The 23442-nt window shown below is 50.1% G+C and overlaps 1 protein-coding gene across 1 annotated transcript; it reads right to left on the reverse strand.

Moving 5' to 3' along the window:
- Positions 1–3056: 3056 nt before the first annotated feature.
- On the reverse strand, positions 3057–22222 carry ZFP28 (ZFP28 zinc finger protein). Its single transcript, XM_047790597.1, has 8 exons — positions 21628–22222; positions 21085–21176; positions 14202–14328; positions 14005–14100; positions 11980–12143; positions 10976–11087; positions 10156–10251; positions 3057–4868 (listed from the first exon to the last, which is right to left on the reverse strand). Exons 1-8 carry the CDS (start codon positions 21833–21835, stop codon positions 3160–3162), a joined length of 2604 nt encoding a protein of 867 aa, XP_047646553.1. The 5' UTR covers positions 21836–22222; the 3' UTR covers positions 3057–3159.
- Positions 22223–23442: the final 1220 nt, after the last annotated feature.

Raw genomic sequence — 23442 nt, forward strand, 5'->3', positions numbered from 1 at the left:
TTGCTGTGGCCCTGGCGTAGGCTGGGGGCTACAGCTCCGATTAGACCCCTAGCCTGGGAACCTCCATATGCCTCGGGAGTGGCCCAAAGTAATAGCAAAAAGACCAAAAAAAAAAAAAAAAAAGGAACAAAAAACTAGGATGCTGGGAAGCAGGAATCATTTTAATGGGTCAGATAGGTAGAGATGCAGAAATCTTTAGGATGCTGCCACAAGTTGACTTAATCCCACCTATTCCCAGTCCAGGAGTGATATTCCACATCCTTAACAGATGGTACAATAAGGGGCCCAAATGATCAAGATGAATCCTGACTAAAAGAAAACATCCATTGTGGCCGCACATAAAGCCAAATATTGGCCCCGTGTCTCCAATCAAAATGCAAAGAATGAAAAACCTGATTGGCTTAAATGGAGCCACATGTAACTGGCAGTTCACTAGAACAATACAGAATGAAGAAAGGCAAACTGCCAACAAAAAGCTAGGAAAAGTGTGTGTTAAAGACAAAAACAGATTTCAGCATACACACATATTCAATATTAATTTTTACTTTATGACTACAAGATGGTTTTACACATACGGTTCTGCAAATCATGTATTTCATTTAATACACTGTGAATGGACAATACTCCATAGGAGCAAATGTAGATCTTTTTTCTACTAACCGGATAATACTGCATTGAAAAAAAAATCACAATTTAATCAGTCAGCTTGGCGAGACACTGAAATCCTTATTCGCCACTGCTAAAACAATTTTGCAGTAAACATGATTTATACCTGTCTATTTATTCCAATGGGGTAAAAACTCTTAGACCCAGAATTTCTGTTTCAAAAGGAACGCACATTTACCATGTGGATAGGTCATGCCGTACCGCCACCCCAAACAGGAGACAAATTTACACTGGGAAGGATGAACAGCTTCCTGTTTGCCCACACTGACACTAGTATGGGCTATTACCCACATTTTAGGTTTCAATCCGGGAACCCAGATCTGTTTTAAATTCGTAATTTTCAGATCAACGAAGAACCTAACAAATGTTCTTTGAAGTCTTCAGCCAGGACGGGCCTATTCCCCCCCTTCCCGTTTTCCATGTGTAACAGCTCTGTGTTCCTAAATGACAGAGTCTTTCATACGGGTTGTGTGTATTTTCCCCCAATTGTTTTACATCTTTTTGGCAGGTTTCGCCATACTGAAGTGTACCTCTTTGTACTGGCCGGCTTATTCTCTTCCTCGTGTTTTCCGGAGCTCCATGTCCTAGTCAGGAAAGCCTTTCTCCTTTCTGTATCTGCCTCTGACACGTTATTTCATAATTAGAGCTGCTAAATACAATCGTATTATATTTGTTAGCTCGAGGTATGCTTCTCTTCTTTTGGAGAGCAGATAATCAATTGTTAAACATCATTTCCCCAACAATGAAAAACAAATCTTATTATATACCCGAATATTTGTTCAAATATCCTGCTATGTTTGCCAAATCCTCCTTCCTTGTTTTGTTTCAAATCAAACTGTCAAAGCAATCATATCCTACTGGGATTCTGTTGTAAATGACAAGCACAGAATTTGGGGTTTTTTTTGGCTGCAGTGTGCAGCGGCTTGATGTGGGATCCCGGTTCTCAGATCAGGCACTCAACTGGGCTACAGTGGTAAAAGCGCCAAATCCTAACCACTAGACCACCAGGGAACTCCCAACAATTTACAAACATTTCAACAGCATTACCTCATCTAGAAAAATAATGTATTTCTTCTTTTGTTGACGTATTTTCTATTGTTCAACGGTTTAATAATATCCTTCCACCTCTATTCGTAGACTGCTTTATAGATTTCCTTGCTATTGATGGGAGACTTGTATTATCCTCATAGAAATAAGTACAACCTTCTGCGTATTTTTCTCTGCACGAGAGCAGGAGTTGGCTTCTCTGCACCAGAAGGGGAAGTAAATATCAGGTTTTGCAGACAGGACCATCTCTGCTGCAGCTACTCAGCTCTGCTACTAAGGACTGAAAGCAGCCACAGGCAGTACGTAAACATACCAGCATGGCTATGAGCCAGTAAAATTTATTCATGGACACTGAAATTTAAATTTCATTATTTTCATAAACTCTTTTCACCTGTTCCTCTATTGAAGTAATTTTTAAAAATCAGATCATGGGCCACATAAACAGTCAGTGAGATTGGCCGTGCGTCACAGTCCAGATCAGTTTATCACAACGTTAGCGGTTCCTCGAAAATTTAATGGAATTCACTCACAAGCCCAGGTCACTTTCAGTGATCAACACTGGCAAAATTTTCTAATTCTTGAGTAACATGTCAGAAGGGTTTTGTTTGTTTTGCTTTTTTTAGGACTGCACTCACAGCACGTGGAAGGTCCCAGGCTAGGGGTCGAATCAGAGCTACAGCCACAGGACAACACCACAGCCACGGCAACATCAGATCCGAGCCGTGTCTATGACTTAACACCACAGCTCGTGGCAACACCGGACCCCTGACCCACTGAGCGAGGCCAGGGATCGAACCCGCATCCTCATGGATACCAGTTGGATTCACTTCCACTGTACCACAATGGGAACTCCCACATGTCAGAAGTCTTAACTCTTGCATGTAAACCTTACCTTTTGCTGATTGATTCGGTTCTTGGTTCTGGGTGGCCTACTCATCTGAGTTCTCTACACACTTTCTAGTAATTTTCTCACCAACAAGGTCATAGCACCCACACTTATGCATATAAGTGAAAAGCCACAATACTGACTTGACAGTACAGAATCAAGTTTTAAGTCAACAAAGGCACAGCCTCATTGACTATCTTGAAACTCCTGCTCCTGATCTAAAATTTGGTTTCTCCTAGCTTCACTCTATGCATCATTTTCAGTCAAGAGTTGACTATGGCAACTTTCCGATGTCCAAAAATAATGTTTTTAAAAGAGCTAACATTACTGAACGCTTAGTATGGACCAGCCATTGTGCTACACACATCTTGCGCATGAACCGATTTGAAGGATCTCAACTAAGTTCCCACCCACATGAGAAGTAAATGAGTTTCATGTTCACACAAAAAAACCATCATTCTGACTGCAACATAAACAACCAACTTTTACGGGACAAAAGCAGAACGATATGAAGAACAGAGAGACAAGCTTTTCCGCTGCTGTGGCAGGGGCTCGTGATGCTATGGTGGTGGGAGGGAGGGTGGATTCCAGAGAAACTTGGGTACCAGATCCACAGGGCTCGACGTGGAGGGTACGGAAGGGCGTGCGGAGGCCCCCCCAGCGTGCGCTCTCTGGTGTGCGGAGTGGGAGGCCTGCCTGAAGGCCTTCCTGCTTCTCTTGGGGCCGTGGGGTCTCTCCCCCGTGTGCACGCGTTTGTGCTGATTGAGGTGTCCGATCTGGATGAAGGTCTTCCTGCACTCCTTGCACTCGTACGGCTTCTTTCCAGAATGAATTCGCTGGTGGACGCTGAGGGACTGGCGGTGGCTGAAGGCTTTGCCACACGCGCTACATTCGTACGGCTTCTCCCCAGTGTGACTCCTTCGGTGACAGATGAGGGACGATTTCGTCTTGAATGCCTTCCCGCACTCGAGGCACTCGTAGGGCCTTTGTCCAGTGTGAAGCCTCTGATGCTGAGTGCAGGATGAGTTATCCCCAAAGGCCTTCCCACACTCCATACATTTATAGGGTTTCTCTCCAGTGTGAACTCTCTGGTGCTGAATAAGATGTGTGGTCTGGCTGAAGGCCTTCCCGCACTCCTTACACTCATAGGGCTTCTCCCCCGTGTGCGTTTTCTGATGCTGTGCGAGGTGAGCCTTCTGAGTGAAAGCTTTGCTGCACACCTTACATTCATAGGGCTTCTCTCCAGTGTGAATCCTCTGATGGGTGGCCAGCTGGGAGCTGATGCTGAAGGACTTACCGCACTCCCCACATTCAAAGGGCTTCTCTCCGGTGTGAATCCTCAGGTGGCTGGCAAGGTGTATGTTCTGTCTAAAGGCTTTGCCGCACTCCTTACACTTGAAAGGCTTCTCTCCAGAATGCACCCTCTGGTGCTGAGTGAGTGACGCATGGTGGCTGAAGGCTTTTCGACACACGTCACACTCATAGGGTTTCTCTCCAGTATGAATCCTCTGATGGACAGTCAGGGATGAGCCATACCTGAAGGATTTGTCACACACATCACATTTGTAGGGCTTCTCTCCAGTATGAATTCTCCTGTGCTGATTGAGTCCGATGTGGTCACTGAAGGCTTTCCCACAGTCGATGCAGTCGAAGGGTTTCTCCCCGGTGTGGTAGTACCTCCAGTGGCGGATGAGGGATGTGTTCTGTATGAAGGCTTTCCCACACTCGATACATTCGTAGGGCTTCTTGCCAGTGTGACACCTCTGATGCCGGGCAAAGGACGAGCCATCGCTGAAGGCCTTTCCACATTCATTACATTTATAGGGCTTCTCTCCAGTGTGAATTCTCTGATGGACGGTGAGGGATGAGCTCTGGGTAAAAGTTTTCTTACATTCATTACATTTGAAAAGTTTTTTTCCTGAATAGATTCCTGCATGCTTTATTACCACTGAATTTTGGGGGAAAGCTTTTTTAACTGAATCATGACTGTGAACTCTCTCTTGTGAAACATCCAAATGGAACCATCTTCCAGATTTGTTATATATACACTCTCTTTCCTTAGAGAGGGTTTTGTTATGGGTGACAGGCTCTCGCCTGAATTGTGTCTCTTGACCTACCAGCTTCCTTTCAAACAGACCCCCAGAATCCCAGCTTCCTCTGAAAGTGGAACACTCTAGGTTATTAGTGTTTGAAGTTCTGTCTGTTACCACTTCAGCAAATGAATCCTGCTTTGGAAGTAATTCCTGGGTCTCATGTATAGACTGTTGGCCTGAAAGATAAAAGTAATAAATAAGAAACATTTTCTTTATCATATACTAGGAAAAAAAGATAAGCTACGAAAAGGAAAACTGTGAAGACTCATTGTTAAATTAAGCCCTAAAGAAACACTGTGCACCTCCAAACCTCATAAGCATGCAATCGACAACACACCTGAAGAGACCTCAGACTAATCACATATAGGAACCTAGGAGAGGTGAGTAGAAAAAAAGTTAACTATATGTGGAATCAGTAACATGTCAGCAAAGTGAGGCGTTGTTAAAATGTTCGGCAATCCCAGCACCTAAAACTACAGCCTATGACACGCGCTGTCTTTACTACCCTCTCACCCCCGTCTACGCAGCTTCAAGGCCAGGGCAGTCAGCACAGCACAAAAGCTGTTCCAGGAAGCATGCCAAGCACAAAAAGACAATGTATTCTATAGCATTCATTAGTGCAACTCGAGATCCTCATACTAAGCGAAGTTAAGTCAGAAAGAGAAAGACAAACACTGCACAATATTGCTTATATGTGGAATCTAGAATGTGGCACAAATGAACCTATCTAAAAAACATAAACAGACTCACAGACATGGAGAACAGACTTGTGGTTGCTAAGGCGGAGTGGTGAGGGAGTAGATCGACGGGGAGTTTGGGGTTAGTGGATACAAACTACTCCCTTTAGAGTGGATAAGCAGTGAGGTCCTCCTATACAGCACAGGGAACTGTATCCAGACTCCAGATATAGACCATGATGGAAGATGGGATGAGAAGAAGGATGTACATATACATGTATGACGGGGTCACTATGCAGTACAGCAGAAATCAGCACAATATTACCAATCAACTATACTTTAAGAAGAACAAAACATTCATTAGGATGGCCTGAAAGCCCAACCTTTCCTCCATAACCAGAAACAGTGTTCTTGTCAACCATATCTTATGTGACTCATTTCAACAAAACCTACATTGCCCACTGGCGGCTAAAGCCCAGAAGGCACATGAGATCACGTCTACATTTACCTGCTTGCTCCCACAAACGTGACGAAATTCTCCTGTCTTCTTCGGCTACTCACTAGCGGAGAGGGCCTTCAATTTCATTCTTCATTTTTTTTGGCCCTGCCCACAGCATGCAAAGTTCCCAGGCCAGGGACTGAACCTCCTAGGCCACCAGGGAACTCCTAGTTTCTCATTTTGAAGAGATTTCTTTGATCAAAACAGTGAGTATGGATATTACATTTAATTCTATTATACACACTAATGAAGAAGCGTATGTCTTATCTCAGACTATCATCTTGCAGGGAGGAAGAGTGAATATGCCTGAAATCCTTGTGCTAAATCACTCAGCATGTTCCGAAAATTTGTGCAAGTAGAGTTATATATAGATACACAGAGATCAAAGTGAACCTGGGAGATGACGCAGAAAGTGAGATGTGTTGGGAAAGATGATCTTAAAAAAGGGAAAAGAGGAGTTCCCGTTGTGGTTCAGGGGTTAATGAACCTGACTAGTATCCATGAGAATCAGGTTCGATCCCTGGCCTTGCTCAGTGGGTTAAGGATCAGGTGTTGCCGTGAGCTGTGGTGTAGGTTGCAGATGCGGCTTGGATCCTGCATTGCTGTGTCTGTGGCATAGGCCGGCAGCTGCAGCTCTGATTGGACTCCTAGCCTAGGAACCTCCATATGCTGCTGGTGTGGCCCTAAAAAAAACCAAAAAAAAAAAAAACCCAAAAAATGGGGGGGGTATGAAAGTATTTTTTAAAATGACATCTAGATGATTAACGAGAACCTACTGTAGAGCAAAGGAAAATCTACTCAATAGTTTGTAATCACCTTTATGAGAAAAAAGAATGAATATAGTTTTATGTATGGCTCATTCACCTTGTTGTGCACCTGAAACTAATACAATATTTTAAGTCAACTATACAGCAATAAAATTAAATTTTAAAATAAAATAATAAATAAAAGAATAATGAAGCACCAACATAAAATGACACCTAAACACCAAAAGCTTTCCTCCTTAGATCAGTAACTTCCAATGATGTCTTCTCTCACAACTTCTACTCAACAACACTGCACTGGAAATCCTAGCCAAAGCATTTAGAAACAGACATAAAAGGCATACAAATTAGAAAGGGGTAAAACTATCTGTAGATGACATGATCCCACATGTCTTTAGGGTTTCTTTAGAAAACCCTAAAGAATGTACAAGAAAAGTATTAGAGCTAATTCATCAATTTATCAAAACTGCAGAATATGAGATCAACACACAAAAATCAGCTGTATTTCCATACACTAGGAACAATCTGAAAAGGAAATTAGGAAAATAATCCCATGAAAAATAAAGCTGAAAGAGTAAGTTATTTAGGAATAAAGTTACCTAAAAAGGTGCAAGAACGTACACGGAAAACCGCACGACTTTGCTTAATAACATTAAGACCGAAGTAAATGGAAAAACATCTTGTGTTCATGGATAGGACGACTCAGTGGCGTGAAGTAACAGAAAGACCCGAACAAATTCACTGTGTGGTACAAACAGGAGAAATACATCTATTAATAAAAAGAAAAAAACGGAGTTCCCGTAATGGCGCAGTGGTTAATGAATCCGACTAGGAACCATGAGGTTGCAGGTTCGATCCCTGGCCTCACTCAGTGAGTAAAGGATCTGGCATTGTAGGCCGGCTGTAGGCGGCTACAGCTCCCATTAGACTCCTGACCTGGGAACCTCCCCATATGCCACGAGCACAGCCCTGAAAGGACAAAAAGCCAAAAGAAAAACAAAAGAAAAGAAAAAGAAAAAAATCAAAGTTAAAGCTTCTGTAAATGATACCGTCCAATCTGAAATATTAGATAGTGAGAAACATCACATGCAAATCTTTCAAGCCACAGGAAACTGGGAAAAAATACATCACCTTTATAAAAGAGGATTTACATTCATGCTTTATAAAGGCAAGGAAACAGTCCCAACAGAAATATGGGCCGTGGGCATGAAGAAAATAAACTCTAAAACAAATTTAAACGGATACATTCCGAACATCATAAGTGGTCTGTGAGATAAAACCTAAACAAAACTCAATATTCACCCAACAGCTTGGAAAATACTAAACAAAACCCAAAATAGTCATTACTGGTGAAGCTGTCTGAAAACAAGTACTCTCATATATTGTTTGCTGATAGTATTGGAGCCTGCCAAGAAACTTCAAAAACATATACAATTTCATCACGCAAAGAAACATAGACAAACGGGATGACTATTTGTTACAGGCAAAAACTGGAAAAGACAGGAATGTTCAAATGTCTTCAACAGTAAATTACTTAAGTAAATTACAGTATTTCCACAGACTGTAATCCCAGACTGCCACTTTGAAGATGCAGTTTCTTTCTTTCTTTCTTTTTTTTTTGTCTTTTTGCCATTTGTTGGGCCACTCCCGAGGCATATGGAGTGTCCCAGGCTGGGGGTCAAATTGGCGCTGTTGCTGCCGGCCTAGGCCAGAGCCACAGCAACACGGGATCCGAGCCGTGTCTGCAACCTACACCATAGCTCACGGCAACGCTGGATCGTCAACCCACTGAGCAAGGGCAGGGACCGAACCCGCAACATCATGGTTCCTAGTCAGATTCGTTAACCACTGCGCCACGACAGGAACTCCTGAAGATGCAGTTTCTGTCTAGTTCCTTAGATATGAAGAGAAGTTATCAGAAAAGTAGTAATACAGTTTCACAATGTTAAAAACTCCAAGACAGAAACTCTTATTATCACATGTGAAAAAGTTTGAGATCATACATTAAGAGAAAGGATTTGACCGCATTTCCGTAACAAAAAAAATAACTTTAGGCCATCATCTTTCACCCAGTAAGAGGCAAAACATTTCCACAGAAATACTCACTGCTATGATGCTGCAATTAAACCTACACGTGTAGCTATCTGCTCCTCGTGAGTCCACTAAAAACAAAGACAGCTCGGCGTTTCTTTTGAGTACTCGTTATTGTCACTGCGGTGGTTGTGGTTTGATCCCTGGCTGGGGAGCTTCTGCATGCCAAGGGCACGACCAAAACGACACGGGGAGGTGGTGGGTGGGGGAGCTCTCAGAGCCTAGCAGATGTCCATTTCCAGGGGTACAGCCATCCCCGCAAGGCACAGTCTTCACTCACACAAAGGTGCCTACTCTAAGCCTACTTTTAATTCCAAGAAATGTGACGTAAGCTAACTGAGCAGTGGCACATGTTCATCAGAGCTTGAATCAAGGGCCTGAAGTTGCTTTGTTTACAAATCATTATTTTTATTCTATTCTATTCTATTTTGCTTTTTAGGGCTGCACCCACAGCATGTGGAGGTTCCCAGGCCAGGGATCCAACAAGAGCTACAGCTGCTGGCCTGCACCACAGCCACGGCGACATCAAACTCAAGCCGAGTGTGTGACCTACACCACAGCTCACGGCAATGCTGGATCCATAAGCCACTGCACAAGGCCAGGGATCGATCCTGCAATCTCAGGGTTCCTAGTTGGATTCATATCCAGTGTGCCACAATGGGAACTCCTACAAATTGATTTTAGAGGTCATGATTTTCTATTCTTTTCCTAGACAGATGACAGTATTACACTTTTTTTTTTTGGCCACACCCATGGCATGTGGATGTTCCCAGGCCAGGGACTGAACCCATGCCATAGCAGCAACTTGAGCCACTGCAGTGATGCCAGATCCTTAACCCCCTGAGCCACCAGGGAACTCCAGCATTACACTTCCTAAAAACCATTATTTTCAGAAGTTTCTTTCCTTCCTTGTATATCGGATGAGGAAAATCCGTCTGCTCTCGTCTTGGACGGAAACAAGGCCGTGTGGGGTCTTCTCCTTTGCCTCTGTGATGCCGCAAGGGGCATTTCGCAGGCTCTACTTCCTGCGAGTTGCCCGTGTGCGTGTCTCACCTCCTCCACTACGATGACCACCTGAGGGTCTGCAGCTCAGTGGAAACCCTCTTTCTCCTACCGCCTGCTAGCGCCCAGCAGAGGGGCTCCCTTGAACAACTTCCATTCCCGGTTCTTACAAGAATGGATGAATCTCATCACCAAGATCAGACCTTTGGAAGCCAGCTCAAAAGTACCCTGGGGCAGGAAGAAGTCGCTGACGGAAGCGTGGCCAATCCATACCCGAGACCAAGGACAGGAGCAGCGCTACAGGGGGTGGGGGGAAGGCTTAGAGCCCTGAGTTCAGCCTCCTTCCAGACCTGAGGACGGGGCACAGCCTCTGCCGGGAAGGTTACGCTCTAAGCTGCCGTGGCCTTTCCAGCCCAGGCTGCCCACTCACCTGAGGACAGGCCTCTCGCCAGCTCTCGCGGCAGCCTCCAGGGTGCCTTCGCATGCTCCAGCAGCGAGACCAGATCCGGCTCAGACACACGGCGTCCTGCACGTGGGAAGAGACACGGGCCCCGGTCAGCTCCTTGCCATTCCTAACTGGACAACCAGCTCCTTGGCTCTGATGGGAAAGTGTTCTTTCTATGACAGGAGAGCCAGGGAGACACGTGGATAAGGGTCTGAAAGACTGAGGATGATGCTTCAAGCACGAAGAAGACACTAGCTCTCAACTCCACAAACGTCATACTCTTAGGAATCGCGAGTAAGGAATTCCTGCCATGGCGCAGCAGGCTAAGGATCTGGCGTTGTCTCCGTGGTGGCACAGGTTCAATCCCCGGCCTGGTGCAGTGGGTTAGGATCTAGCATGGCTGCGGCTGTGGTGTAGGTCACAGCTGTGGCTCAGATTCGATCCCTGGACTGGGAACCTCCATGTGCAGCAGGGGTGGCCAAACAAGTAAAAAAAAAAAAAACAGGAGTAAAAATTCAACCCATGACGATCCGGCGTTGCCGTGAGCTGTGGTGTAGGTTGCAGATGCGGCTCGGATCATGCGTTGCTGTGGCTCTGGCATAGGCCTGTGGCTACAACTCCGATTCGACCCCTAGCCTGGGAACCTCCACATGCCGCGGGAGCGGCCGAAGAAATAGCAAAAAAAAAAAAAAAAATTCAACCCAGAGCTTTAGGAGACACCACCCAACACACGCACAACTCAAAATGGAGGAAGGAAAGGGGGCGGGGTCCTGTCGACTCAGATTTGGGAGCGAGATGTCCTTACCTGCTGGCCGCAGACTGTGGTGCTCCCACACGGCGTCCTTACGGAAGCTCTTCCGAGCAGGGCCTGGATGCGGGGGGAGGTCCAGGTCCATGCTTGTGACGGTCACCACGCCCTGAAATGGCACAAACATGCTTTTCATCCAACCCTGCTCGCAAACCCACAGCGGCTCTGGGGGAGGGAGCTGTGTCCACACGCTGTGACGGATGCCCCGTGCCAAGAGGGATCCAGGTCACACAATGACTGAGCCACTTATGTCATGTATGTTTGGGGGGAAAAGAAAGAAAAACAGGGGAAACTGTTTCTGCCACGTGGAGTCTAATTTTGTGGAGGAGGACAAACTGACACAGGAAACGAATGTTCTCAAGCTCACTGGAGGCCTCCCCACCCTCAAAACAGGCTGTGCGATGAGACCGGCAGGGCTTTTCTCTCGTGTGAAATCTTGGGTTGAGATCCTGGCTTAGGTTTTCTCACGCTCATGATCCTCCAAATGTCTCTGATCTAAACACATCTGTTTGTGACTCTCTGCGACCCAGTGTCCCCCCGGCTGTTCTCATACGTATCAAGACTGTAGGTCCTGGAGTTCGCGTTGTGGCTAGTGGAAACAAACCCAACTAGTATCCATGAGGACGCAGGTTTGATCCCCGGCCTCGCTCAGTGTGTTAAGGATCCGGCGTTGCCATGAGCTGTGGTGTAGGTTGCAGACGGGGCTCAGATCTGGTGTTGCTGTGGCTGTGGTGTGTGCCGGTGGCTACAGCTCGAATTCAACCCCTAGGCTGGGAACCTCCATATGCCGTGAGAGCGGCCCCAGAAAAAGGAAAAGACGGGGGTCCTCTCGGGGTGGGGGTGGGGTGGGGGGCTGCTCTGTCCTGGACCCCCAGGGAACTTGCCCCACTTGGAAGAAGGGTTTCTGTGTGAAGGACACCGTGTCCTCCTCCAAGTGCCCTGCTGGAGATCTCGCAAACCCTACCTGAACGTATCTCGTGCCCACTTCTGTCCTGACTCACCGCCTGCTGCTCCAACAGAGCGCGGTAGCCCCAGTCGCGCCCTAGCGCGGGGCCCTCGAGACCGCGGTTGGCGAGTCTCTCCACCAGCACTGCCTGCGATAACTTCTCTTCGAAGCAACTCTTCTTTGAAGACGCCTCCTTGGCCTTTGGCACAGCTTGTGGGTCTACAAGGTATTTTAAAGAAAGTATCTCTTTTGTGTATTAGTGTGAAGACATTTTCCAAAATGGAATTCGATGAATTAAAATACTCAAAAAACCCCAAAAAACCCACATTATTTTGAATCGTTTTGATATGGCCAACTGGCCTTCCAGTCCCCAAACTGTGGACCTTTCATCCTCACGGACACGATGTGAACTTTCGCAGCTAAACGCTCAGCAAGGAGAGCATGTCGTGTTAGTGGAGAGAGAGGCTCACGAAGTGCCCGAGAGGAGACGCCTCACGGAGATTTCAACTAAGATAAAACGTGGCCAATACAGACAAAGAAGGGGCCGAGGCCACAGGAGGAAACACCACACCATCCTTAGTCCAGCGCGAGGAAGCCTCCCTTTGACACTTTCTCCATTTAGCAAAAACTTCTTCTCTAGCTCTTTTTTCTTCCCTTAAATAATGTCTCTCTCTCATTAATTTTTTTTTAAATTTTTAACTTTTTTTGTCTTTGTGCCTTTTCTAGGGCTGCTCCTGTGGAATAATGGAGGTCCTCAGGCTTAGGGGTCGAATCGGAGCTGTAGCCACTGGCCTACGCCAGAGCCACAGCAACGTGGGATCCAAGCCGCGTCTGCAACCTACACCACAGCTCACGGCAACGCTGGATCCTTAACCCACTGAGCGAGGCCAGGGATCGAACCCGCAACCTCACGGTTCCTAGTCGGATTCGTTAACCACTGCACCACGACAGGAACTCTGTCTCTCTTTTTTTAAATGACAATGCTAACTACCCCGTGTTCAGATGCTGGTCTTAAGTGCAAGTCTTCAAAATCGACTAAGGTCTCAGCAAGAAAGGAGGGAGCAGCAGCAGGAAAAAACCAGTTCCGCCTCGGAAACCTAGCTCAGAATGTGATTTAGTACCATGATAAGGGGCAGGCCTTCCCCCCAAACACCATGCCGGCTTTCCCGGGCCATGGGATGAGCCTCGTGAGCGTGGCAATCTGTTAAGTGTCCTGCTGGTACAAACTCTTCCTCTGAAGTGCGATGTGAACAAGGAGGTCCCACCAGAGTCCCAGTTCTTTAGAAACTGTGTCACATCCAGGATTCCAGCAACCTCCAGAGACATCTGTATCCTGACTCTGCCTCTGGTGGGATTAACTGGCTGTTCCAGAAATAATGCTGTGGTGGGAATCTCTGGATTCCCCAGCGGAATGAATACCACGGCACCAACATTCCCTCTAATCAGAATCAGTGTTCTTTCCGTGTGGGAGCCAAACGGGGCTGTCGGCCTGAACCCAGACTGCTCACGGCCCACGCAATCGTCTCCCGACCCCCGACCCCTCCTCCTCCTCCGCCCTCTCACCCTCCCGCCCAGGCTCTACTCTCGTGCCTCGGTTTCCCTGGCTCAAGCCGGACATGACTGTTTTCTCCCTCTTAGGTCCCTGCTGACACCTGTGCTATGGAGGAGGGCACGGCCACTGCACTGGCGGGCACAGCCCGGCCCTGGCGCCCCTGGGACGGCCGGCACCTGGGTGACGGCCTTGCGCAAAGCCGACCCACAGTAAACACCGGTCAGGAGAAGGCTGTGAGTGAAAGTCATATCATCAGAGAGATGGGACCGTAAAAACCACGGCACAGTCAGCCAGAGGTTCTTCTGGAGCAGAGGGGACTGCGAGAGCCAAGAAGCTGCTGGGAAAAGACAAGGGTACGTTTGGAGGGAGCAGAGGTGGAGGAAGAGCTGGAGAAGGACAATCTGGACAGCGCGGCCGCGATTCCCCCTCCGGCCAGAGGCTCAGGAGGAGCCTGGGGAGGGTCCCTCGCGTCCGAGGGGGCGGGGCTGTGCCGCCATGACCTGGGCTCCCCTGCGCCCCCGCGCTCACCTGCGCACCCGCTGCCTGGCAGCTTTCTCTTCACCGTCCAGGGCTCCTTCCTCTGCTCCAACGAGGAGATCATGTCGGGCTTAGAGCCGCAAAGCCCTGGAGAGGGAAGAGCAAAGGGGCTGCGGTCAGGCTGGGGCTCTTCCCCAGCGTGGAAGAGGGCGGAGCCGGGCGGGGGGATACGAGAGCAGGACCCTCACCCAGAGAGACCAGGTTCCTGTAGTTCTCCAGCATCACGCTCCGGTAGAGGCTCCTCTGAGTCGCGTCCAGCCAGGCCCACTCGTCCTGGGAGAAGTCCACGGCCACGTCCCCAAAGGTGACCGAGCTCTGCAAGGACAAAGCCCCGTCTGTGCTGGCGCAGGGCACATGCCCCCCCAGGGCCCACGTCGACGTCCGGACCCCGGTTCCCGGAAGGTTTGGAGCCAGGGCCTTGAGGAAGGGAGGGCGAGTTGAGAGAGGCCGCAGGGCTGGGCCGTGATCCAGTCTGACCAGTGGTCTTTCTTGAAAGACGAAGAAGAAACCAGGGGTGGCGGAGCCCAGAGGGGAGACCAGGTGAGGACACGGCAAGAGGGGGGCGCCTGCGAGTCGGGGAAAGAGGCTGCAGGGGGGACAACGCCGCCGACCCCTCCATCATGCGCAGCCTCCGGGGCCGCGAAGGGTGCATGTGCACGCTGCGCAGCCTCCGGGGCCGCGAAGGGTGCATGTGCACGCTGCCGGGTGCGGGGGACTGTCCGGGCAGCCTCTGCAACCCCACACAGGGCTCTGAGGATACTGTCTCTTCCCTCTAGGTGAGACATTATACGTGGGAGGAATGCTCTCCGGTGACCTGGAAATCTAGGCAACTGATGGACAGCTGACCTCATCGTGGCATCCTCTACAGAGAAGCACCGGGAGAGAGGTAGGGAGAGCGAGAGCATGCGCCAGAGCCCCTACCTGTGGAGAGGTGGCAGTTTTGTGCAGGTGAAAGAAGCACGCACAAGAGAAATGCGTGACTCTGATTCTAAACAATAAATAATGGAGCCACGCTGTCACGTGCATGGTAGGTGCCAGAGCATTTTCCGCCACGGACACAGTCAGGCGGCCTGGACCAGCACGAGAACAGGAGACCGGAGACGCTGCTCTGGACAAGACCCCCAGTGTTCTCCTCCCGAACTGCAAGTAACGTAAATCCTCCTTCTCTCAGGAAAACAGCAGCGACAACGACAATGGGGAAATAGACCTGGAGGTGAACCTCACATGGCTGAACCGCACGCTGAGGTCTAAGGGTTTCCGGTTACTTTTTTAATGGGGGGGGGGTGTTCTATTGACTTTTAGGGTTCACTGCATGTTGAATGTTCACCGAAAACAGACAAACATGGGAGCTCCCACTGTGGCTCAGCAGGTTAAGAACCCAACACAGTGTCTGTCCATGAGGATGTGAGTTGTGGGTTTGATCCCTGGCCTAGTGTAATGGGTTAAGGATCCAGTGTTGCTGCCAGCTGCAGTGAAAGTTGCAGATGCGGCTTGGATCTGGTGTTGCTCTGGCTGTGGATTAGGCCTTAGCTGTAGCCCCGACTTTTGATTAAGGATCTGGTGGTGCTGCTGCTGTAGTGTGGGTTCCATCACTGGCTAGGAACTTCTGCATGCCAGGGGGGTGGCAGAAGACCAGCAAGGAAGGAAGGACGGACTAAACTAACAGAATTCTTTTTTCTGAAATAAAGATGGGTGTATAAGAATGAAAAATACAGTAAAGGTTTTAATTAATAAGATGCCTTTGAGAATCAAGGTGTATTGTGCAACACAGGAAACACAGCAAATACTTTATAACGGTTATAAATGGAGTATAACCTTTACCCACTGTGAATATTATGTTGTCCACTGAAACACATAAAACTGCACATCGAGGAGTTCCCATCGTGGCTCAGTGGTTAGCGAATCCGGCCAGGAACCATGCGGTTTTGGGTTCAATCCCTGGCCTTGCTCAGTGGGTTAAGGATCGCAGACATGGCTCAGATCCCGCGTGGCTGTGGCTCTGGCGTAGGCTGGTGGCTACACCTCCGATTCCACCCCTAGCCTGGGAAGCTGCATATGCCGCAGGAGGGGCCCAAGAAATGCCAAAAAGACAAAACAAAAACAAAAACCCCACTGTACATTGAATATACTTCAAATGATAAAAGAATCAAGGTGCCACCTGGGAGAAGCAGGGAGCATCGAGGAGGCAGGCCTGCTGCTCCTCCGCCCGCTGATGGCGGGATTTTATGTAGCAGCTTGTGATTTTAGTCCACAACGTGGACACACACCAATGTATCTTAAACATTTAGTCAGTCCAACTCTGTCATTTAGTCAGTCGGCATCTGTGATTAACAGAGGGTAGGTTTCAGTGAGTAGCATCCTTGGTATGGTGTGTGTGTGTTTCTTTTTTAATGGCCATCCCTGCAGCATGTGAAGTTCCCGGGCCAGGGACTGAATCCCAGCCACAGATGTTGCAGTGCCGGATCCTTTAACCCACTGTGCAGGGCAGGGATCAAATCCATGCCTCTGCAGCGACCCGAGCGGCTGCGGTTGGATTCTTTTTTTGTTGTTGTTGTTTTTTTTTTTTGTCTTTTTGCTATTTCTTGGGCCGCTCCCGCGGCATATGGAGATTCCCAGGCTAGGGGTCTAATCGGAGCTGTAGCCACCGGCCTACGCCAGAGCCACAGCAACGCGGGATCCGAGCCGTGTCTGCAACCTACACCATAGCTCACGGCAACGCCAGATCGTTAACCCACTGAGCAAGGGCAGGGACCGAACCCGCAACCTCATGGTTCCTAGTCGGATTCGTTAACCACTGCGCCACGACAGGAACTCCTGCGGTTGGATTCTTAACCCACTGTACCACGGTGGGAACTCTGCCTTGGGATGTTCAAAGCACAGACTCCATCAGTAAGCAAAAAAGTCCAACCACCCTAGAGGCTGAGCTCGAGACTGACCGCTCAGCTGCTCGAAACCTCAGCTACTTACGTAAGCCCTGTGTCTCCGGTGCCCACGTGTAAAAGGCAAAGAGCAACAGAACCAACCTCACAGACCTCGACGGGTTAGGCAGCGCTCAGAACCCGCCCTGCACATGCTCCGTGAACACTGGCTCTGCTGACGCTGACCAAAGGCTCAACCTTCCCATTTAAAGGCCGACCTCATTCTGCTGGAGATGAGGGTCACTCTGGGGTTTGGTCTGTGTCTACTGACACACTACCGCGTGTTCTTTAACTCGCACCAACTGTGTAGACATTTTTAACGAAACCGTGTCAAGACAATTCAGAAGGGCCCACACACCCCGGAGACACCTGGTTAACACGTGCGGGAAGCAGCCAGGAACTGCCTGGTCCGCCTCGAGCAGAGCCGTGCTCACAGGCCTTCCCGAACAAGCCATCTAAAACAAACAAACAAAGCAGGCCAGATCTCCGCAGGAATTCTGGAAGCCGAGAAGGCAGCGGAAGGGGTTTGCTGGCTGAGTCACTGGCAGCTCAGCTCCAGCTCCCCAGGCTGCTCACCCCGATCTGTCACTTTGCACCAGCGAGTCCTTAAAGGCCTTCAAATTCTGAAAACTGCGCAAGCCTGAGCCACAGCCATCTTCAGGTGTGCTAAAACACAAACATTCTGCTGCACGTGCTGAGTGAGGTACACCAGACACAGAAGGACGAACACTGCACGATCGGTCTCGCCTCAGTGCGGAATCTAAAATAGTCCAATTCTTAGGAACAGAGTAGAGTGGTGGCTTCCAGGGCCCGGGGGTGGGGGAAGTGGGGCGGAGATGATCACAGGGCACAAAGTTTTGGTCACGCAGGATGGGTGAGTTCCTGAGGTCTAATGGACAGCAAGGTGCCCCAAAGTTGGCTGAGAGAGGAGGTCTCATGCTAAGTGCTCTTACTGCCAAAAATTGTAAGAATGCTGAAGAGGCACGGGAGGAAACTTTGGGAGGTGAAGACAGGATTATGACCTTAGTGGCGACGGTTTCATGAGTGTATTTCTCCTCAAACTCATCAATCTGCACACACTGAAAATGTACAGTTGGAATTCTTGCTGTAGCTCAGTGGTAACGAACCCCACTAGTATCCATGAAGACACAGGTTCGATCCCTGGCCTTGCTCAGTAGGTTAAGGACACGGAAGTGCCTCGAGCTGCGCGCAGGTCGCAGATGTGGCTTGGATCTAGCATTGCTGGGGTGTAGGCCTCAGCTGAAGCTCTGATGCGACCCCTAGCTCAAGAACTTCCATATGCCAAGGGGTGCAGCCCTAAAAAGACCAAAAAAATAAAATGATATGGAAATTATTACTGTAATGCTATGCTAAGCAGTGAAATACTGACTCTAAGAGAACTTTTTAAGACTACGCTCACGTGGTCACCCACCAGACATCTGTACTGGGCACTGCGGCAAAACCATCCCAAATCCCTTCCTGTGTCACATGTACTTTGTGCTAAGAGAATCAGACAAGAGGAAACCAGCTAAATGACACATGCAGCATGCTGAAAAGTGCCAGGAGTCTTAAAAAGTAAAGCAGGGGAGTGCCCAGGTGGCCTAGGGGTTAGCACTTGGCACTTTCACGGCCGTGGCCTGGGTTTGATCCCTGGTTTGAGAACTAAGATTCTGCATCAGGCCACTGCATGCTGCAACCAAGAAAGAAAAAGAAAGAAAGAAAGAGGGATGTGAGGAGTTTGGGTGTCAGGCTTTGAAATTTCATACAGGGGAATGAGAACACAGTCACATGGGACTGTCAGTCACACTTGCGGAAGGATCTGCCTTCACTTGGGGAAGCTGTTGGGAGCGCTCTGAGCAGAAAGTGAAGTGACAGAACCGGCTCCTCTGGCTACCAAGTTGGGAAGTAACCTCGAGGACCTTGAGAAGAAGGGGCCTGGTGTACATTAACGAGGACCAAGGCAGTGGTGGGCAGGGTGCCAATCGATAGATTCTGGGCACAATTTTCTTTTCAGGGCACACCCGTGGCATATGGAGGTTCCCAGGCTAGGGGTCGAATGAGAGCTGTAGCCGCTGGCCTACACCACAGCCACAGCAACGAGGGATCTGAGCCGAGCCGTGTCTGTGACCTACACCACAGCTCATGGCAGTGCTGGATCCTTAACCCACTGAGCAAGGCCAGGAATCGAACCTGTGTCTTCATGGATACTAGTCAGGTTCATTACCGTTGTGCCACAACAGGAACTCCCTGGGTACAATTTGAAAAGTGCTGACAGGATTTGGAAAGGGACTAAATGTGGGAGGTGAGGGCAAGAGCGGAGACCTTGCAAGGAGCGGATGACAGCACAGGTTGCGGCCTGAGTAACTGGGAGCAGGAAACTACCACAACCTGAGACAGAGACAACGGTGGGAAGGGCTGGTTTAAGGGGGAACCTCAGGAACTTGGGTCTGGATGTGCTGGATGTGAGCTACCTTCTCGACTTCCGAGTGGAGGAGTCGAGTCGGACAGAGAGGCCTGGAGCTCAGGGGAGAGGGTAGGGCTGGAAAGGTGGACTGGGAGAAGCCAGCAGGTGGCTGGTCTGCACAGACAAGATCAGGCTGACCTCCCCAGGGGACGCTGTTCCAAGGACAAGAATAGAGCCAAGAAAGAGCCCAGAGGTACAGCGACAGCTGTAGGTCAGGAGGATGAGGAGGAACTGGCCATAAAGCTGAGGAGTGGGGAGTGGGGGGTGGGGGGTGGCAGTTACCTGTTTTTGTAAGTAAAGGAACACAATGCCACCCAATGACTTGCATGTTGCTTGTGGGTGCTTCGGCTCTGGAAGGCAGAGTGGAGCTGCTGCAGCAAAAACCTCACAGCCCGCAAAGCCTAAGATTTACTACCTGGCCCTTAACGGTGAACGCCTGCCAACCCCTGACTGTTTCAAACTCCAGGGACAGTCAAGAAAAACTGAGGACTGGGCACGGCCTTTGGTAACGGGGAGGTCACCAGTCACCTGCACAGTCTGGGCAACTGGGAGCTGGCTCAGGTATTTATGAGCTGCCTGTCACCTACTGAGGAGACACAGCTGAAAGAAACAAACAAGAACAGCATTCTAGGAAGCCACACAGTCAGGTGGGGAAGAACCCCAGGGCGGCTGTTCCCTCTTCTGTCGGCCAAACCTCTCCTCCCCCTTCAAAACACAGCTCAGAAATCACCTCCCCGGTAAAGCTCTCCCACTGTCCCCCACAGGCGACTAGAAAAAGGAGCTCCTCCAGCCTGCTCTTACAATACCTGGTCCCGGAACTCATGCTCAAAACCGTGCACGAGCCCAAGGCTTCCCACCAACAGGCGGTGAGCAACTAGGGAGAAGCTAATGGCTTCTCCAGGGGATGGAACAAAGACACCACCAAACAAACCAGGCCCAACACAAGGGGCTGTCCTGCATGCGACAAGGGTACCTTTCCACTCCATCAGAGTCCCTCCGGGAAAAGCTGCACAGGGAAGGGCTGAATCATTTCCTCTTCTTTTGTTTTTGTTTTTCATCTTTGGCTGCCCCGTGGCACACAGAGCTCCCGAGCCAGGAATCAGATCTGAGCCACAGGTCTCCAGAGCGACCTACATTCCAGCTGCAGCAACGCCAGATCCTTAACCCCCTGTGCCAGGCTGGGGATAGAACCCTTGTCCCAGCACTTCTAAGATGCCAGTGATCCTGCTGAGCCACAGTGGGAGCTTCTGAATCAGTGGGGAACGAACAGGGAATGGGATGAAGAGGAAGCAGGGAGGGAGGCCCTGGGCTGGCCCTGTAGCTGGCCACGCACCAGATTGGGAGGAAATGGGAACAGGCTCCCCCAACAGGTCTCTTAAACTGAAAGCTCTTTTTGGCCTTTTGCTTTTTTAGGGCCACACCTGCGGCATATGGAAGTTCCTGGACTAGGGTAGGGGGTTGAAGCAGAGATGCAGCTGCCCGCCTAGACCTCAGCAACACAGGATCCCCAACTCTCTTGAGTGAGAGGCCAGGGATCAAACCCACATCCTCCTGGATAATAGCTGGGTTCTTGACCCTCTGGGCCACAAGAGAAACTCCAAACTGAAAACTTTCACAAGAAGATAAACATCATTAAGTCCTGAGAAGCAGGCTTGCATTCCAGAGAGGAAAGAGGAAATGCCAACCCACCTGGGACACGGCCTTCCGTTCAATTCCCCTTGCTGCCGCCTCCTGCCTGTGCTTCCTTTCCTGGAGGAGGGCAGTGTCCCTGGAAGGCAGAGCTGGGGGAAGAGAAAGAAGAAGCTTGAGACCAGGCCTACACCACGCTCCCTTCTTGCTGAGTCTTAAAGGACAGCCATAAATCAGGAAGGAAGTCAACAAGCGGAGAGTCAAATGCTCTGACATGAGCGGGATAGGACCAACTTTGAAGGGGCAGCTGGGAAATGGTCACTTCTCTTCCTTAGGGGCTGCCACTGGTGGGGAAGCGGGATTCTTCTCTCAGGGAGCACTGAAAACAGGGAGGTGTCCAGTCAGGGTGACCTCCTAAGCTGACTAATGCTCTCGCATTAAATTTTCAAACTTCTGGCTGCCCCTGTCCACCAGCCCCAGACACTAGGGATGCCATTCACCAGCACTTGGGCCCCGAGAGGCCTCCTGCCCCAGACCTCACCCTCCCCACACTCTGAGATTAATCCGTCCCCGTCCACCAGCCCCGCCACCTGTCACCCTCACCTCTGTTCTCAGGCCCCGTGGTCGCCGCTCCTCGCTGGCCCTTGGATGTGAGACCATTCCTCGCGCGCGGCCTTCCCCGGGCAGGGCGGGCGAAAGAAGCCGGGGTCCCCGCGGTCCGGCCTCGGTCCACCCCGTGCTTTGTGCGGGGGGCGCCTCGCCGCTGCGGGGACCCCAGCTCTCGGGCACCCGCGCTCACCGCCCCCCGCATGTCACCGCCGCGCGCGCACAAGCCCCCGATGTCGCAGACACAGCCCGGAGGCCGGGCACGCCCGGCACCCGGCGGGCCCCGTGCGGCCCCGCGCCGGGCCGGCAGCCGAGCCCACAGCCCAGCCGGGCCCGCTCGAACCTGGACTGCGCGCCACCGCCGCCGGAAGTGGGCGTGTCCGCCCGCCGCGGCGCCCTCTGGGAAACGAAGTCCCAGCGTGCGTCGTGGCGACGCCCAGAGAAGCGCGGGCGGTGAGACGAAGGCCCTCCGGGGTCCTACACAGCACCCGCCTGCTACGCCCTGGGCTGTTGCTCCCGGCCCTTCTGGACCGCAGCTGCCTGGGTGGTTGTCCACACCGGAACCGAGACTGGCCGGAAGTACAGACGGCCCCACGAGACGGAACCGCATCTCAAGGGCTTCTGGGAGTCGCGGCGGTCTTGGAGTACGCAGGCGCAGTTGCAGGGTGGGGGCGGGGCTCGTACCCTGGTTCTTGGCTTCTCCAAGGGTCCCCCAACGAAGTTGGGGTAGGCGCGGGGTGAAAAGCAATCTTGGGGGTAGGCAGGGTCCACAATGTGATTGTGATGGGGTGTATATGAACACAGCCTAATTTCGTGTGTCTGCTTTGCATCCCACCTTTGACCTCCAGTGGGTCCTCTCTCCTGGATACAGGGGGGTCTCCCCCTCCCACACCAGTCCTCTAAATGCCACATCCTGGGGTCCAGCAGGTCTGCGCCTTGTTCCCCCAAACTCTCCTCCAGGCTGGCTCTTTTCTGTCATTTGCTTGACATGTCCTGGGAGAGAGCTGCCAACCTGGCAAATACCACCAACCTCTTGTCAAGGAAAAGAATGAACAATCTATATAATAAGAATAGTTTTATTTGAGCCAAACTGAGAAGGAATGCCGGGAAAAGAGCCTCCCAGATTATTCTGAGAAACTGCTCCAAGAGAACCATGGTTTTCAGCAGTTGTATATATTGCCAGAAAAAAGTCAGAGATATGGTTTCTTCAGTTTTTCAGAAAACAAACAAAAACAGACCAGCATGTTTACAGTGAGTCATGTGGCTTTGGAACCTGAAAAGGTAGTCTGAGGGATCCCAGGATGGGAGGCACTTAATCTTTATTTACTTACTCATGTATTTTTTGGCAGCACCCTTGGCATGTGAAAGTTCCTGGGCCAGGAATGGAATCCCAGCCACAGCTACGAACTATGCCACAGCTGCAGCAACGCCTGATCTTTAACCCACTGTGCAGGGCTGGGGATGGAACCTCGCTGCCTCAGAGACAGTGCTGGATCTTGCTGCACCACTGCAGGGACTCCTTAATCTTTATTTTTAACGTGGACATTGTTCTGGTCAATGTGCGCTTTTCTTTAATAATTAAAGCTGATGTACAATGTATGTTTGATAAGCCACAATCTATTTTAGTTAGTATAAAATTGAAGGCAGAATATCTTCTCAGACCTTTTAAAATCCCCTCCAAGGAGTTCCTTGGTGGTCCAGCAGTTAAGGATCTGGCATTGTCACTGCTGTGGCTTGGATCACTGCTCTGGCCAGGTTTTTGTTTTTGTCTTTTTAGGGCTGCACCCACAGCATACGGAGGTTCCCGGGCTA

This window comes from Phacochoerus africanus, chromosome 8 (assembly GCF_016906955.1).
Source record: "Phacochoerus africanus isolate WHEZ1 chromosome 8, ROS_Pafr_v1, whole genome shotgun sequence".
Lineage (NCBI taxonomy): Eukaryota > Metazoa > Chordata > Mammalia > Artiodactyla > Suidae > Phacochoerus > Phacochoerus africanus.